This window comes from Hakea prostrata, chromosome 9 (genome assembly GCF_041222555.1).
Source record: "Hakea prostrata isolate BN-2017 chromosome 9, UWA_Hpros_2, whole genome shotgun sequence".
NCBI classification, from domain to species: domain Eukaryota; kingdom Viridiplantae; phylum Streptophyta; class Magnoliopsida; order Proteales; family Proteaceae; genus Hakea; species Hakea prostrata.
The window spans coordinates 8,964,339-8,982,229 of NC_142608.1; the positions used below are offsets into that span (position 1 = coordinate 8,964,339).

A 17,891-nucleotide genomic window follows, 5' to 3' on the forward strand; every position below is an offset into this window, starting at 1 on the left:
CACAAATTTGATCAAAATTAGATTAATATATTTTAGCATCACAGACTCAAGTTTTAGATTGCATTATCTTTAGCCATTGCATGTTTTGACAACAAACACAAGCAACTTCTTTCAAAGATTAATAAGAATGAAGGACTACGGATTTGAAATTATCAATATACTGAAAGTTGAGTCCAGCAATTGAGAAGCTCTTATAAGCAAGGTTTAAAGTATTGGTATCGAGTATCGTATCGGTCGGGTGATTTTAAGAGACATATCCTCTTGTTTCGCTCTGGCTAATGTTTTTTTTTTTTTTTTTTTGTCAACTGGCTAATGTATTTTAATGTAATTTAATGGAGAAACGTATCGAGATGTACCGTATCTATTGGATCAAATATAGATACATATCGGCTAGTATCATATAGTATCGTGGAATACTTTAAATCTTGTTTATAAGATCAAAAGGCTTGAATCTTCATAATTTAAAAGCAAATAAAGGAAAACTTGAGTTAAGAGACAAAATAAAGATCTATTGACCACCTGTTAGATTTAAAGTAGATAAATCCCATCCAAAAGGGTTTTCAATGAGTATAACATCAAAGATGATGGTAGCAAGTTTAGGGTCTAGGGTTTATTCTTCAATCTCATCTTTATAGCCTTTATTTTTCGGAGGTAACAAACATTTGGGTTCTTTTTATGAATTTAATTAGGATTAATGGTAGGCAGTGGTTATTTTTTGAACCTTTTAAACTTAAAATGAGCAATTGGATTGTATAACCGAGTGGTTCAAATAACTGGACTAGCATGGACGATACCCATCTAGGCGCAAATAGAAATCCATCATTTTTTTTTGTATGAAGAAATCCATCATTCATACCCCCATTTTTATTTTTTTTTGAGAAATACCCCTTATATCTTGAGGGTAAATTATATAGCTACTCCATTAAATTTTCCATATATAAGATTTCTAGAAATATACACTTGGACACCTAAGTTTAGGGTATTTGTAAGTTAACCTAAAATATGAAGAGAATAATACCAAGGGGATTTTTTTTTGGGTTTGGTTGGTTGGAGGCATTGCGTTCAAACACCCTCCACACCTCCCCTCCCCTTGTAATTGGCCTGATGATGACAAAAAAAAGTAAAGTTTTTAAGTTTGAGTCCCTTAAAATGGGTCAAAACTCAAGATGAGTTACTCAAGCTGCCCAAAATTATATTTGAGTCACAAGTTAACGATTGACAAGTCAAGTTCTTAAGTTAACTTCCATCGTCAAATGACCAAAATATCTCTTAAAATTAAAAGAAAAAATTTACTAAATTATACTTGTTTCTCATACTATACCCAACCTTTACGTGAGTGAAATGATTATCTCTTCACTTGCCAAAAATCACCCGCCATCCACTAGCCCACCGGAAACCACCAACTACCAACTACCAACATATAAAAAATAAAAATAAAAAAAACCGCCCCTCCAACCCCACCCCCCCCCCCCAGGTTGAGCTTCATCAGATGGTGCACACTGGGAAGGAACAACCTCGCAACCAAGACAAGGTTTTGCAGAATTAATAATTATTGTTTCACTGACTCTGCAAGTCTACATGGAATGCAAATTGGCGAAGTGAAATGCTGCAGCATTATTTCGTGATATGACACAAAGTAGAGTCTAAGACTACAACTGATGTGGATTTTACATGAAACAAAACCTCCAAAAATGATTCACCTGTTGATCCAAGCAGACCACAATACACAAAAAGTTGCCACCGCAATGAAATTACTTTTACATTGTTGGGGGTAGAAAAAGGATCATTCACAGAAAAACTGGCATCTGCAAGCATCAAGCTACACAATCATCCATGTCAAATGCCGGTAACGGACCCATTTGGCAGCAAGATGGATTCCAATTACTAGTGCAGCACCCAGTAACGGCAAAGGAAGCCTACTAGCTGTTGTTCCAAGTCCAACATCAATATTTCCTTCTTCGAGTTTCTTTGAGTAGTGAGTGATGGCAAGAGCCAGATAAGAAACCAAAACCACTGCTCTAACCCAAGGCTCCCCAACAGCAGCTAGTGCAGCTGCAACAGGCAAGGCAGATGAGACACTATCTTTCTTCTTCACAAATCGAGAGAAGGCAAACATTACCAACAGAAGTAACCAGAAAAGCAGCTCTGGAATGGATCCCCATACAGCTCCAAAGCCAAGTATGCCAGCTAATGTGAGAAGGTTAGTCTGGCTGTTTACTGAATCTGGGACTGTTGCTTCTCCAATGGCGAGCACTGCTGAAGTCATCATGATTACCACTGTAAGCTCCGGAACAGGAGCAGCAGCCACTATGCCAGAGTACACAGACCTAAGTGCGTACAGTGTGGTCTCAATGCATCTGATCAAAGCAGTGACTGGCTCACCAATAAATTGGAAGATAGTGGCCAAAAGAAATTTCAAGAGGTAACCCACAAACTGCGCTATTCCCAAAGCAAGCTTTCTCCAGTTAGAAAGTTCCCACAAGACTGTTCTCCAGCCATAAATAAGGAAAGCCAGGGCTGCACATCATAGCAAAAGTTGCAAAGAAGAAAAGCAAAGGCTTTCAGTTACCAACTGGCAAATTTTTTATCCTACAGATGACTGTCTTATACCATGCAGGTAAGATATTAACATGTCATATTAGAAAATTCAAACAAGTTCAACTAATGAGGTTTCTGGTTGCAATTGTAATCTTAAAAACTAGAGTCCCTGCCTCCTCCCATTAGACTCTCCCAAAGGTGCAAACAAAGAGGATCAACCACTGACATACTTTAACAGTGATTACGCAAGTCAAGTATCTCTTGGGTCACATATGTGGCTGAAAATTGCCATTGGGTATTGTAGTCAGCTGAATCGTTCACACAATATTTTATAAGGGATTTTTTTCATGTTGCCTACTTAAGTTGGGCCCAAACTCTGGGTTGCCCACTTAAGTGACCAATATTACATGTTGCCCAACCTCGTGATCTTGGAGTATTACAAAAACCCAACATTAGTTTCTAACCATTTTCTGTTAAGTTTTCAAATTTTAAAACGTGTTAAGACATAAATACCCCTCACCCATGTGAATGACCAAAATGGCCCTCTCACTCGCTCTGTATCCAACCCCTAGGTGGGTGAAGGGACATCTTCTTCTTACACATCACTGGCAATCCCACCACTGCCGGCGACCACCTTCCCCACCTCCACAGGTTCAAAACTCTTATAATAAACCGGATAGAGCAAATGTACCAAACATCTCCGACCTCCCCCATTACTACCACCACCACCACCACAACCTCCACCACTGCTATTATTGTTATATTTCTGGTTTTGCTGTTCTTCTGGTACCATTCTTCTGTGTTGCCATCTTACTACAGGGAGATAAAAATGAAGACACCCACATGCCAGAAAGTGAAAATATGTGTAAGTGAAGAGAAACCCAGATGGAGAAAATTCAGAATGCCATGATTTTTTTTAAATTGTTGTCTAGATTTTCTTCTTTGTAATAACAAAACGAAAATCCAAGTTGAAATTCGCAGAAGAAAACAGAAGGGGAGAGGCAAGAAGAGAAGCCAAATATGAAAAACAGAGGAACGGGAAACACAAGTCAAGAGAAGACCGAAAACCCCATTTTGGAGAACCAAAATCTCGTAGGTTCTAGTAAAAATTGGCTACTTATGGGGAAAAAACACAGAACCCAACCCAAGTTTTCAGCAAACATGGAGATGGAGGGAAGAAAAATAGAGAGAGAGAAAGAAAAAGGATCTGGGTGTTCCAGATCTCCCTCCCCTAAATCCACTTGTCTGATAGACAAATCAACCTGAAAAAATGCCTTTTTGAACCATGCAAAGAACTCTAATTGTGACGATGAAACGATACATCTTTGTTCGAGGATATCGAAGAAATTGGCAAAGAGAGTCGTCGACAATGGAGGAGGAGGAGACTATCATCAGTCTGCCGGAGCTATTGGCTCATCTCTACAAATGAACATACCTGATTGGTCGAAGATCCTGAAGGATCATTAGAGACACAATCGCCGAAGAGGGGTATTTTCCAGGGGGCAAGTTTTGGGTAGAAGATGGCGTAAGGGCATTTAGGTCTTAACACATTTCAAAATTTGAAATCTTAATAGTCAAGGTGTCAAAAACTAACGTTGGGTTTTTTGTAATGTTCAAAGTTCACTAGATTTGGGGAACATGTAATATTGGCCACTTAAGTGGGAAACCTTGAGTTTGGACCCAACTTAAGTGGGCAACATGAGAAAAAATCTTTATAAGGTCATACGACTCATACCTAGTGCACAAGGCTGTAAGCACCCTTACCCTCGTTTCCAAAGAAGCTGTTTCTAGGGACAAATAGCTTCCACAAAATGATGGACAAGCAGCATTGCATTATCCACCCCCCGCGGTCTCCTCTTCTCCTTTGATTTATTCTACTTCTGAATTAAAGGATATAATTTACCATGGATTTAGTAAAAATCAAAGTGCTTGGTGTAATGCATATTATTTGGGTTATGAAAAAAAGGGGCATATCAGTGCAAGAGGTTTCTGCCGCACTGGAAGTCTGGGGATGGTCATAACAGATGCAGCCACACCCCTGCTTTGACATAGAGGCTAAACACAAGATTTTAACCTGTGAGCATTAGATCAAAATCGAGCAGCCTTTTCTGCAGCACCCCAGTTCCCCCCCCCCCCCTCTAGATAAACCTGACATGATTATTGATTGGGGTTGGGGTACAGTGTGTAAACAGGTATGATTGACACCCATCGGAACCTCTCCCCATTTTACTCTGAGCATGTCTGGGTGTGATTTTTTCAATTTCAAAGCAAGGCAATAGTTTAAAAGAGAAACGAGACACAAAACTGCCAGAAGGATGCAAAAAGAGTAGATCATTCACAGAGAAAAACAGCAGAGAACGGTCTTAATACTACTATGTTGAAGTAAACGATCATATTAACCTCCATCAAATCCTGTAATACTAGGTTTTTCCTCTAAAAAGACTACCATTCCACTCCCCAAACTGACTCTAAATATCACCTCAATCATTTTCTCTCATCAAAGTTTTGCACAAGCTATCTTTGGAAAGGACCAACAGACTCCCAGAAGATCAAACAAAATGGCCCAAACCACCAACGAGCCATTTTGGATTAGTATATAGTGGATTGATTCACCACACGCAGACCATGCCCAACATATTTCTGAAGGATAAACCATTATCACTTCTTAAACATCTTACCTTCTTTGGCTAGATGTACAAAAACTCAATTTGGTTGAACTTTTCTATATGTAAACATAAGGGAAAGGGAGCCTGAAATTGACACCGGATTCAGCAGCAGTGTACACTGAAGTGGCAGATATGAATTAGTCATAATGTATTTTGGAAACTTCTAATCAAACCTAGACCTACTAATTTAGGTTTCCTTGCGATGTGTATACAAAGTCATCTTCTATCCATCAAACCAGTCACTCACATATGCCAATTTAGCAACATCTAACTAGAGTTTTAGTTGACAAGATTGAACACATTAAAAATCTCATAAAAGCCAGAGAGATTCATTGCTTAATAATCTCATCTCTGTAGCAAACCATCACACTGCACGGGGTATTGAAGGGTTCTTTCTTCTCGCAGCTGTTCTGTATCCTATACAATGTAAGGCTATCCCAAACAATGCCGATTTGTTAACAACATTAATGCTTTAGATTTTACTTAATTTTGTAGTAATCATACATAACCACTGACTCATAGTCCCACTCCCAACCAAGAAAATTAAACAAGGGGCTTAAATTTTTTACCTATCAACCATGGCCACCTCACAGGGCGATCAGGAACCTCCTTATTCAAATAACGGAAGCGAGAAGGCATTGTACTTTCTCCTCGAGCTTCTTCTGCTTCGTCAACAACGTTCTTCGTCTCTCCTTCACCATTTTCTGCACGAACAGAAAATCCTTTACTTCTGCGGGACAAAAACCCTATAGGTGTCAAGGATGAACGCAAGTTAAAGGGAGCCAAGTTGGTCCTTAAGAGCTGAATTCTACTTGGCAAAGGGCAAAACTGAAGAACAGGACTAACATGCCGAGCGTGGGAACCAGCCGGTGAGGTTTCTCTGAGAGAACCGCCCTGGATTCTCCACGATAAATTTGGAGATGATAGAAGAGACATCGACATTGGCATGGTTCTTAAAGCTATCGATCACAGAGCTCCACCATTCTCCAGTACCATTTTCGAGCTCGAACGAGAACCAACTTCGATAGTTGGGGTTTACTGTAAGATAAAAATCCTCTTTGTTGTTTTCCAAATCGTCGAAGCCGTATCAGATGAATGCGACCTTAGGCTTTTAGAACCGCAACGAGGAAACGCGACATCAGAGAGAAACGAAACGATACGATACGAGACGGGTCTTAGGAAAGTGTCCTCAACGGCTCAACGTGACAGTTTTCTGCCATTCTAAATTCCCCGCCAGTATTTGCTCTCCTGATCCCTGCATGCGGTTCTAATAAAGTTTTAGTTGAACGTCGCTGTTTCAGGTACTCTTGCGCTTCTTCGTTGTACCTTCCATCCCCTTGGTAAAGATTCGGTGGATTATACATTTCTTAGTGCGCCATATATCAAATACTCAAAATTCTTGATTTATATATTTTCTGTCTTGCAACTCATGTTGTCTACCTCAAATTTCTTTTAGGGTTTCCAGTTTAATCTTGTTTCTTCATCTAGCCAGCTGAAAAGAGGTACAAATATGTTACTGTCTTGTTTGTTATTCTTGATTTACCCTCTATCTTACTTAAGTATTATAAAACTTGGTTCTTCTAACTCTTGCTGAGTCTTCTACCGAAAAAACTGGGAGTGAGTCCAAGTACCTGGCGCTATGTCTCTTTATGGTTTACCCATTGTGGATGCTGTTGAACTGTCAACGATTGGGTAGGCATTTGAATGGTATTTATGCAGGAGCATATGGTTATCGAATTTATTATGATCGGTATCCAAATGTTTGCAACTTATTAGCACCGCCTCTCTAATTTCTTTTGGAATCATTTCTCTTTGGAAATTGGAAGAACAGTTTCAAGGTCAAGTTCATTGTTGCTTGCAGAGTTATCTAACAAAATGTTGTGATTTTGTTCCCCCCCCCCCAAGGATCCTTTGCAGCTGCGGCTACATGGAAGATTCTTCAAGTTAAATCTGTTTTTCTTTTCCAAAATTTAGTGTCATATGTCGGGTTTTCGGATGCTTGACACCTTTTCGTTTAAGTTTCTTTGGTTTGATTGTCTTGTGGTAAGATCTACCTTGTGTTGGGATTGGGTGTGTCTTGTATTCTGTAGGTCCATGTAATTAGAGTTGACCATAAATGTAACTGGAACGGATTTTGGGTTAGTTACTTTTATGGGAGTAGAGTTCTAATTACACAGGGAATATGGTATTGGGTTTGCCTGTAAATATTGTCCCTATGGAAAACCCTGGATAATAATGTTAGTGCTTTGTAAGTTGGAGAGTGGTGTAGAGAGGTTTTCCAGGATATATGGAATCTCTTATTCACTTGGGTGGAAGTAGGCAATTTTTCTGAACTATGGTAAACTCATTACTGTTATGAATCTTATGATTGTGTTTTGCTTGTGTTTTTCTTCGTGCTTGTGCATCCATCCCCTACATCTTGGTGCTTTATCCTGTCACCAAGCTGACTTGCACAAAAAAGAGAGTGGCTGAGCTGATCTGATGACAAGATCCGAGCTGTAGGTTTCCTGTGTCCAACTGATCTGTGCACAAAAGAGCCAAAATATTAGAGTCTGGCCTAAATGGGGAGAAACTCTCCGATGCTTAATTTAAAAGAGTGAAATGAATTGGCATCTCTTTATATGTGATAGGTTTTGCTACTTATAGGTTAAGATGGTAGATCAGTGTAGCCAGTCAAATCATAGGCCATTGGGAGGTGTCATTTGATTGACAGGTAAACCGTAATGGGTAAGACATCCGGTAGGTAGGCAGTCATGAGAAACGCATGTTTCCATTTTAAGAATGTTCTATTTGGTTAGGGTTTGGCCAAATGGGTTGGTAATGGGTTACTTTGCATGTCTAGTTTAGTTGCTTAGTGGGGAAGGTATGTACCTTAGTTAATCTAATATGGGGTGACCTAAATGGCTGACCAGGAGGGCGAGGTTGTGGTTTGAGGTTGAAGAGACCAGGAGTGTGAGGATGAACATGAGGGTCAGAGAGAAGCTAGGTGGTCAACTAGGATGGTCAAAGAGAGCTGTGTGGCCAAGTTGGAGAGTTAGGGAGATCCATGTGGCTGACCAGGATGGTCAGGGAGAGCTGTATCGCTGATCCGGATGGTCAGGGAGACTGCGGCCGATCAGGAGGGTCCAGGCGATCCCATATCCATTTATTGGCACATGTCTGGTTGGAAGGTTATTACCTATTTGTACATCAAATTAAATACTAGGTATTGATCATTTTTGGAGGGTGAATATTTAACTTTTATATGCTTGTCTTCATATCAGTGAATATTCTGATACTGTAATATTTCAATGATGTTATACTTGTGATGCAATTAGATCTTTTCCATAACTGTAGCCTATTATCCTCCTTTTTCAATACCATTCATATATAGGATCCACCTATGAGGTCTTGTTGCACTGTAGTTGATTCAATAATGGCAATGGCTGATAAGATATTTTATTTTCTTATGGTTTGGATTATTGCTTGGGTTGGATTTTATAAATATTCTGGATTTCTCTATGCATTTGATGGTGTCAAAGACTGAGGGAATGGAATCAAGGATCATATAAATGATCGAAACAATGGATTGAGTGACCTTTTGCTAATCCTTAGTGTAAGTTAACTCAGCTAGGTCTAACTAAAGCTAAATTGGATAATTTAGGACAATTTGGATCCAGTCCAGGGTGGGCTGATGATCCTTGGATAGTGTGCCTTGCATATATCTGATCCTCAGGTGGATTTTTATTTGAATGTATCATCTAGGTCTAAATCGTAGTACTTGTACTTTTTAAGTTGTAGGCATGCAATTGTTGAAGTGCTAAACTATTTATGCTATGTTGCCCATCCCCCTTGTGCTGACTTTTTTTTGGATGAATGAAATAATGATTAACCAATACCCCCATAAAAGGGGAAAGATAATGTACAAGAGAGAGAAGGAGCAAGGGAAGAATTATTATTTTTTTTTTTTTTTTTGGGGGGGGGGGTTTGTAGGAGATAACAACCTCCCAGTCGGCAAAAAAGGTGATCCAAGACCCCAAGAGACAACAGGAATCCTGTTCCTTGGGGGTATCCAAAACTGGAGGTGGGGGAGAGACTGCAATCTAGAAGAAACACTGAGACAGATGGCTCTCCAAATCAAGTCGATTTCATGTAGCTTGGATAATTTAATATCCACTAAAGCCAATTTCATGTAGTTTGGATAATTCCTTTTATTCCCCCTCCTGTTTTACTATTTGTTGCCTCTACTGTTTTTATAAAATCTGTGAATATAATACTTAGAAGCTTACAGACAGGATGCTGGCAGCAACACATTTAAGTGCTCGTCCCCACTTTATTAGATCCTGGTTATATGGTGCAGGAAGGAATCATATAACCCCATGAGACCTTATGCACATAGTATCATCCGGATACCTTCAGAAATTTGAAATGCAACTGATTATGCCATTATAAATTTAGGATATGACTAGTTTCTTATTGTTAGGTTCTCTGTGTCATTGTTGGTTTTTTTCTTGTAAAGTGGTAGATAGCAGTAACAGTTTTGTCCAATGGTTAAAGAAATTTTTAAGGGAGGATATGAGCAACACACTCAGAGTGCTCCTGCAAGTTGCAACTGATTGCCATTTGGGTTAAATACGGAGAGCAGGAGAAGGATGAAATGTGTTGGCATGATTCATTTCAGCATTTGAGGAGAAATCCTCAATTGCTTAGCAAAATCAGGTAATTATTGTCTGATTCTTCTTGTGTATGTACTCTATTATCTCTGATTTGGACTTGTAAGGGGCGCTATCCTTAAATGTTGATTGCAGGTAGATTTTTTACTTCTTGGAGATGATTCTTTCCATGAGAGTAATCCTTCAGAGATGAATTGTTAAGACCATCACATTCACTTGAAGCTAGGAGAAAGAAATGCATGCATTATTTTCCCAACTCTTTCTTGTTCTCTCTCATTCTGCATGGTAGTAAAGCAGGAACCACAATAGGGACACTTGACTGAACCCGAACACCAAACGCCTGCCACCTCTTTTGTTATGTGTGCCTCAGATTCTTGTACCCAGTTTGAAGATTGACCTGCTGCGACATATCTCGGTGGCAACCTGAATGACCCTTTTTTGAGATTTGTTCTGGTAGCAAAAGACCCATTTTGATGGATTGACCCGTTTACCGATTTGGAATATCATTATATGCCTCTTACTATTCTCTGATAAAGGTCATAGTCAGATTTGGGGTTATTGGCTTAGGGTTTTGGGTGAGAGCTTGTAACACCATTTTTAGGTGTATTTTAGAGATTTCCATTGAATCTCCTTCCGTACGTAGTGAAAACTTCTTCACTTTGGTCGTGGATATATCCGAACTGAATAAGTCTGTACCATCACATTTGTCACCTCATTGACACACTCTACTTTGTATCAGTGTACACCACTTTACTTTGTACTTCTTGTCACTATGTAGTGTTATTTGACTCTGTTAGCATGTCCATTGAGCATTTGAGATTGTGTTTGCCATTGATTGTGTTGACAACTGTTAGAGATAATATGATGTAGCATGGGACTACCCCTATTGTGTTACATCATATTATCTCTTATTTTCTCTAACACTCCCCCTCAAGCTGGAGTATACACAAAGAAAGCTCCACCTTGGACAAGTAAGAATAAACTTGAAAGCAGCACCAGTTTTGAACCGTAGCAATCAGACACCAACAAGCCCAAATCAGCACCCCAATCAACTAGTGTAAATCCATATCTTTGCAGCAACCAACTAGAACATCAAACACCCCAGTGAAGGTCTCAAGCATGGTTCCTTGTGTCGGCGATATATCGCCGACACAAGGCGAAATTTCTATGTCGCTGGAGGGCGACACGACACCCCCCCAGCGACACCGATATTGCCGGAAGTCAACGATATGTCGTCGACTTCTCGGCGATACATCGCCGACTCGCGATAAATGGAATTGGCGACTTCCATTTCCCATTCGATTTTTTTGCATTTTCTCTCTCTTCTCTCACTTCTCCAAAGCTTCTCTCTCTCTCTCTCATTTTTCACACTTTTCACCATATTTTCGTCCGATCTTCGACATCTACGGTACATCTTGCTTCCTTGTTGCCGGATATCCGTTGTTTCTATCGATCGGCCTTTCCGGATCCGGAGTTTTTTCGCAACGTACCATTCTTCTCCTGTAATTTTTCCATGATGCTTATGATGTTGGATGATTTTGAAATTAATATATGTTGAATACCATGTCCATCTCGATTTCCGGGTCGATTTTTTTCCGGTATTTTATTTTTTTATTTTTGTGGGTAAAATGATATTTTGATTATCTTGTATGATTACTTTTTAAGTGATACTGGTTGTATGATGATAGAAACATATGTGGAACTCCGTGAGCCGATCTACGGACTCACGGAGTCAAATATTTTTTGACCCAAAATTAATTATTTTATTGTTCAAAAAATATTAAAATATTAATAAAAATATCAATAATTATGAAAATGGAAAATTAGGGGAATGGGGGAAATGTTTTGAAAATTATGGAATAATTATGTAAGTATTTTATTAGTGTATAAATAGTTATATGATTGTTTATTAGTGTATAAACAATTATAATGATGTTGTTAATTGTTATTTGTTAATGTTATTTGAATGCAATGTCATCATGTCTGTGTGGAGTCGGGGGTTGGTCTTCCTGTGGTGGCGGGCGGGCGCAGAGATCCGGAGGGGCCCCTGCATATTTCGGCTATTGATGGGACAAAAATAACGGTGTAATTTTTGTCAGATATACTCGATGGCATCGAGATTCAGGGTCCATCACTTGGAGTTGGATGTGACTACTGCACGAGGCCCATCCGGTGTTCGTTACTGGGATTTATGAGGGAGAAGAAGATATCGGAGGAGTCCGGACTGATGATGTAGTGGGGGTCCGTCATCTTGTGGATGATTCGATGATGATGGGATGTTGATCCTGTTGATGTGGGAGATCGGAGGAGAGGATATGGGGGCCGGGAGCCTTGCACCATCGGGGGGTTGGCGGCTGGGCTGGAGTGGTCCCTCGGCTGGGGCTGGACCTTCGTTCGGGTGAGGGTGGTGTATTTGGCTGTTTGGCGATCAGAGTCGGGGCCCTCTACATCGGTTCGCTGTTCTGCCACTACCACGGCCCATCTGATTATCTCGCGTCGCCGATCTGGGGATCCGTATTTCGGAGGGGCGCGCCAGATTCCGTGCTGGGGTTGCGAGGTAAGGCAATGTCGTGGATTTATTACAATCACATCCCGACCGCGGTCCATACTTTCGATATGTTGATCTATTGCGGCATGCCCTGGATTGATGGTCTTAACCCTACAGTTGATGACCACCCTCCTTCGGGAGGCGTTTGGAGTATATTGATAGTATGAACCCTTTTGAGATACTTATGTGCACCATCATGTCCGATGGATGGACCGCCGCGAGGTCCATCATCAACTTCGTGGTATCTGTGTTGAGACTATCTTTTGATCGGTGGATGCTCGGTCATATGAGACCACGATATTCATGGGTCTCCGTGGATGTGATCGGAGGTTGGTAGGAATGTGGTGCAATTGTCAGCAATGGCTCCAACTATGGGCCGGTGAAGTGTTGATGGCTTCACCTGAATATAACCTTTGTGGACACCTTGTGGCACATTCAATTACCTATGCTTGAAGGACATTGGATCAGCATTGTCCACACACCGTTGAGGTGCGCTGTAACCAACTTCATCTACATCATCGTTGCTTTGGATGATGAGGAGATCTGTGGAGGTGAGTTGGTGCGACTGGTCCGCAGATTTGCGTTTTTTGTCGCCTTGAGTGGATAGAGTCGGCCTCGATCCATGTTTGTCGCGAGTGGTTTGATTGGCTGGATCGTTAGATAACTATCTACTATTTCATCTTATAAATTATTATATTTATATTATGAATTTATGATTATCTTGTATGATATCTATTGTCTATTGACTTAATGAGTTTGTGATAATTCAACACGACCAATGGGCCGCCATATCATCGTGATTTCGGAGATGTGTTCGTGGTGTTGGCTGATCCTATAGTAAGGTCTTGCGTTGGTGGACTCTTCCTGGGGGACCCATTTGCCCCACTTGTATGCATCCTGGCGTATGAGGATGCTATGGCGGCAAACCCTGAGGACATCGGGCTTTCTTGATATTGTCGATGCCGTGGCGCTCATCTGATGCATCCTCTACATGGGCCGGTGTTATTCGGGTTGTTGATTTGTAGTTGTGACTTGTGGGCTTGTGCATTGTGGTATTGGTAGTTGGTACTACTTTTAAGCTTTTTAATTATGCGGCATATTTTCTAAACCCTAAGTATCAATATAGTCAACATTTAGGGTTGGACACAAACCTATTGGATGCCCCTCGTGATAACGGTTGGGCCGATGGATGCTCCATCATTTTTCCACTGAGGTGAGACATTGGGAATTTCAAATGATTAGTGAGTTGTATTTATTGTTTAAATAATTTAGATAACCAATCAATACTAATGATTGTATTATTGCAGATCATTGTTTAGGGATGCATTTGGGTCTTTTAGTGGAGTCTGTTTTCTTTGTCGGGGCAGAAACCGTGATCCGTTGATACTTATATGTTAGATCCTTGATGCATAAATGTTTTGAGTCTTTTGACTTTTGAGTTTCTAACTTAATATTTTTGTGATAATGCTTGAATGGTGGTATCTCTTGCCTCGACTTGCGGGTTGGCAATCGGATCTTATCTCCTTGTCTCCTCGATGTGAGGGATTGGGTACATTCGTGATCCACTCGAGGAGGCCGTTGGCCGTTAATGACCTCGTATGTATTCACTATAATATGAGGTTAGCTCATATGCCAGGGCGGCTCGATGTAGGCAATATATCAATCTCGTGATATATTTGATGAGCAGATCCCTCACTCGTGGATGTTGGCGGGGTGAGCCGTATTGGACCAACTTGGGAGGCCTCCGCTAGCTCGTCGGGGGTTATGTGGATGAGTTTGGCTACTCGGAGGGTCGGCTGGGGCGTTCCCGTGTGAGGATTGGATGTGGCACCGCACGGAGGGCGCGCCTCCCGATGACACACTCCCGTGTGGGTCGGATGTGTGATGTGTGGTGGTGGTGGTGTGGTGGTGGTGGTGGAGGCATTGAGAGTGTCTCTGTTCATTCTGAGACACACCCCCCACCCGGATCCTGGGGAGAGTCTTTCGTTTGCCACCCGGATTATGATCATGGTGGTGATTATCGCGTGTCGTCAATATCCGTCGGGGAGCCACCTCAGGGCTGTGCGGCCGCCCGGGGTGGTTTGTTATGGTAATCCTTGGGATGCGGTTCGTCTGGGTCCTGGCTTGGATGAGTCCGTAGGCTCCAAAGCGGGTTATTGGCCTACGGGTGATTATGGTGTCCTCCCTCCTTCACGTGGACAGTATGATATGGGAATTAGTAACCCCTCTAGTTCTTCGTATCATGGGAGCTATGGTGTCCCTCTCCCTCCTTCACAATAAGAGTCATTCGCACCAACAAGGGCATCTGATGGCATGCGGAACGTTCCTTGGCCCTATTCTCACTTCCCTCAAATTGGAGTTCTCGTGGCAGCGGAAGATGACAGCTATAGAATTGCAGTTAATGATTACTTAGACAATTTTCAATATCGTATGAGATGGGATGAGTATGTGAATTTGTTGGGGGGCATCACTAGAGACACTCTGAGTCACAGGAGTTCGATCCACCAAGGCACAGTACTTGGTATTGAGAGTTCCAGATTTTATATGGTTGGATGACTATGTATTTCAGTATTTGTACAATGAATTGTAGACTTTATATGATTTGGTTTTTATGAGTTTTTAGGTTTTTAGTTTTGGGGCTTTCATCCGCATACAGTAGGACATGGGTCGATTAAGAACATTAGTTTAGGTAATGTTTTAGGTCAAAATAACACTCCCAATGTGTTTAGGCTACACATCAAATTTCAGGTCAAAATGACCTAAAATACCCATCGAAATAGGGGTTCGATTTTTCATCGAACCCCAACCAAAAGTCGGTCGCCTTTCGGCGACATGTCGCCCATGTCGGACCTTGGCGACACCGCGACATGGGTCGACATATCGAACCTTGGTCTCAAGATGCAACATACAATGGGAATAGAGAAGTCCACCAAATGTAGCACTAAACAGCTTCAAAAATTCCAACAGCTACAAAAAAAAAGTCCATAAAATTTGACATGGCTACACAAAAATTCCATAAAAGTGTACCTTCAATGACTACCCAAAAGCCTATCCTAAGGAAGGCACTCCAACAATCAAACTCACTCTTGAGTCCATTAAAATCTAGAAAAAAGTTTATTGCACTCGACATCTCAAAGGCACAATAAGCAAGTAGTAGGCAGTAATCTCCAAAAGTAAACAAAAATGTAGCTCCAATGTCCACACAAGTAGATAAAGTGCATCTCCAATGTTCGCACATAAGCTTTTTGTTGGGTTTGGGTGTCTTGTATTCTGGGGGTCCATGTAATTATGGTTTTGGTTGTATTTGTAATTGAAACAGGGTTTGGGTCAATTACTAATACTGGGGTAAATTTGTAATTACATTGGGATTAGGGTTTTATGTTTCCCTATAAATAGTCTCTGTGGGATAACCTATAGGCATCAATCTTTGTAGGAGATTGGGGAATCAATCCCTGTAGGGGATTGGGGAACCCATCCTGAGGATAAGGATTGGGGGCAAGCAAAGGCTAATACTTTGTGGGTGTGAGAGTGATGTGAGGTTTCTTGGAAATAGTGAACTCTTTTTCTCTCTGGTGGACTTAGGCAGGTTTTGTCGAACCACGTTAAATCTCTCTTGTGTGTTTTGTTTGTGTTCTTTCCTGTTCGTGGTTGTGCATCCATTATCCCTAACAAGTGGTGTCAGAGCGAGGTTCGGTGGATCATCGCTGGAGGTGTGCGAAGATCCGAGAGAGGATAGGTGCCGGAGAACAGAGGCTTTGCGTTGATCGAGGTCGATTCGATCTGATCGTGTGTTTTGTTTTTTTTTTTAGTTTGATTTGATCGAGAATTAGATCGCTTGAAAAGAAAAAAAAAAAAAAAAAAGAGGGCGGTCCGCCTTTGGATTGTGGCGTGGGTATCGCCGTGGAGGTTCTTTTCTCTTGGTTTTATGTAATGTTCATTACATTGGTTTGAAAAAGAAAAAAAAAGTTGTGAGTGGAGAATGTGGAGGAAGAATCGTAGAGGGAAGAAAAAAAAATTTTAAAAAATTCGGTGGGAGGAAAAAAGAAAAGGGATTTTTTTCTTTTGTTTTTTAATTATCGGATCGTATTGTCGTTGTTTCCACTGATTTTGTGGAAGGTTTTTGTCGGTTAGTGTTCCAGGTTTTGGGCGTTCGGACTCGGTGGAGGTGCGGATCAGGAGATTTCGCTCCGTGGTTTGATTTTGTGAGTTCGATGGAGATCAATGGTGAGGTTCTTTAGTTGATTAATGGGTCGAGCTACGGTCGTAAATTGTCGGCTCGGGAGTGTTGAAATAGGTGGAGCTCCGTTGACACTTTGGCGGGGTCGGTGCGTTGCGGTTGTTCGGCGCAACGGGCAATTTGGAAGAGCGAGTGACCTTCGCTTGGATTTGGTGGTGGCGATCTCTCGGCCGGTTATGCGGAGAGATGGAGCCGCTTCACGTCGATAGCGGTGATGGCTGCGAGCCCCGTGGAGGGTGTGCGCCTCGGTTTGTGATGGCGGTACAGCATCCCTGGAGGGGATGTGGGCCATGTGGTAATGTGTGGTGGAGATTGTTGGGTTTGGGTGTCTTGTATTCTGTGGGTCCATATAATTATGGTTTTGGTTGTATTTGTAATTGAAACAGGGTTTGGGTCAATTACTATTACTGGGGTAAAATTGTAATTACATTGGGATTAGGGTTTTAGGTTTCCCTAAATAGTCTCTGTGAGATAACCAATAGGCATCAATATCTGTAGGAGATTGGGGAATCAATCCCTGTAGGGGATTGGGGAACCCATCCTGAGGATAATGATTGGGGGCAAGCAAAGGCTAATACTTTGTGGGTGTGAGAGTGATGTGAGGTTTCTTGGAAATAGTGAACTCTTTTTCTCTCTGGTGGACGTAGACAAGGTTTTGTTGAACCACGTTAAATCCCTCTTGTGTGTTTTGTTTGTGTTCTTCTCTGTTTGTGGTTGTGCATCCATTATCCCTAACACTTTTCACAAGGAAGTAATTAGTAGATAGTTACCATTCAACCAAAGGCAGAAATAGAGTTCCAAATAAAAATCTCTACAAGTCAAATATAGGTTCTTGTGAACGATATAGGTAGGTAAAAGTAGACCTGTAAATGGATAGCCTAAATCCGCCTCCGAATTTGCATTCATATTCATTTAAGGGTGTACGTATCCGGATTTTTTCCATCCACTAATCAACCGGATTCGGATTTGGATAATTGCTTATCGGATTGGATAACATCTGGATAAAGTAAAGTATTTAACATTTTTTCTCTGAAAAATGGATGATAATCGGATTCGGAAACCGGTAATCAATAATCAGATAATCGGAAATCGAAAATTATCTTGGTGAGAGTAAAATATTAAATACTTCTCTCTAAAAAAGGGTAAATAATCGGATTCGGAAACCAGTAATCAATAATCGGAAATTGGAAATCGGAAATAAAAAATAAAAAAAATGACAATCACCAATCAATAATTGGATAGTTTATCGG

The 17,891-nt window shown here is 41.1% G+C and overlaps 1 protein-coding gene across 1 annotated transcript; it reads right to left on the reverse strand.

Annotated features, from left to right (window-relative positions):
- Positions 1-1,595: 1,595 nt before the first annotated feature.
- Positions 1,596-6,247, reverse strand: EMB1923 (embryo defective 1923). Its single transcript, XM_089168831.1, has 2 exons — positions 5,774-6,247; positions 1,596-2,517 (listed from the first exon to the last, which is right to left on the reverse strand). Exons 1-2 carry the CDS (start codon positions 6,150-6,152, stop codon positions 1,820-1,822), a joined length of 1,077 nt encoding a protein of 358 aa, XP_089024957.1. The 5' UTR covers positions 6,153-6,247; the 3' UTR covers positions 1,596-1,819.
- Positions 6,248-17,891: the final 11,644 nt, after the last annotated feature.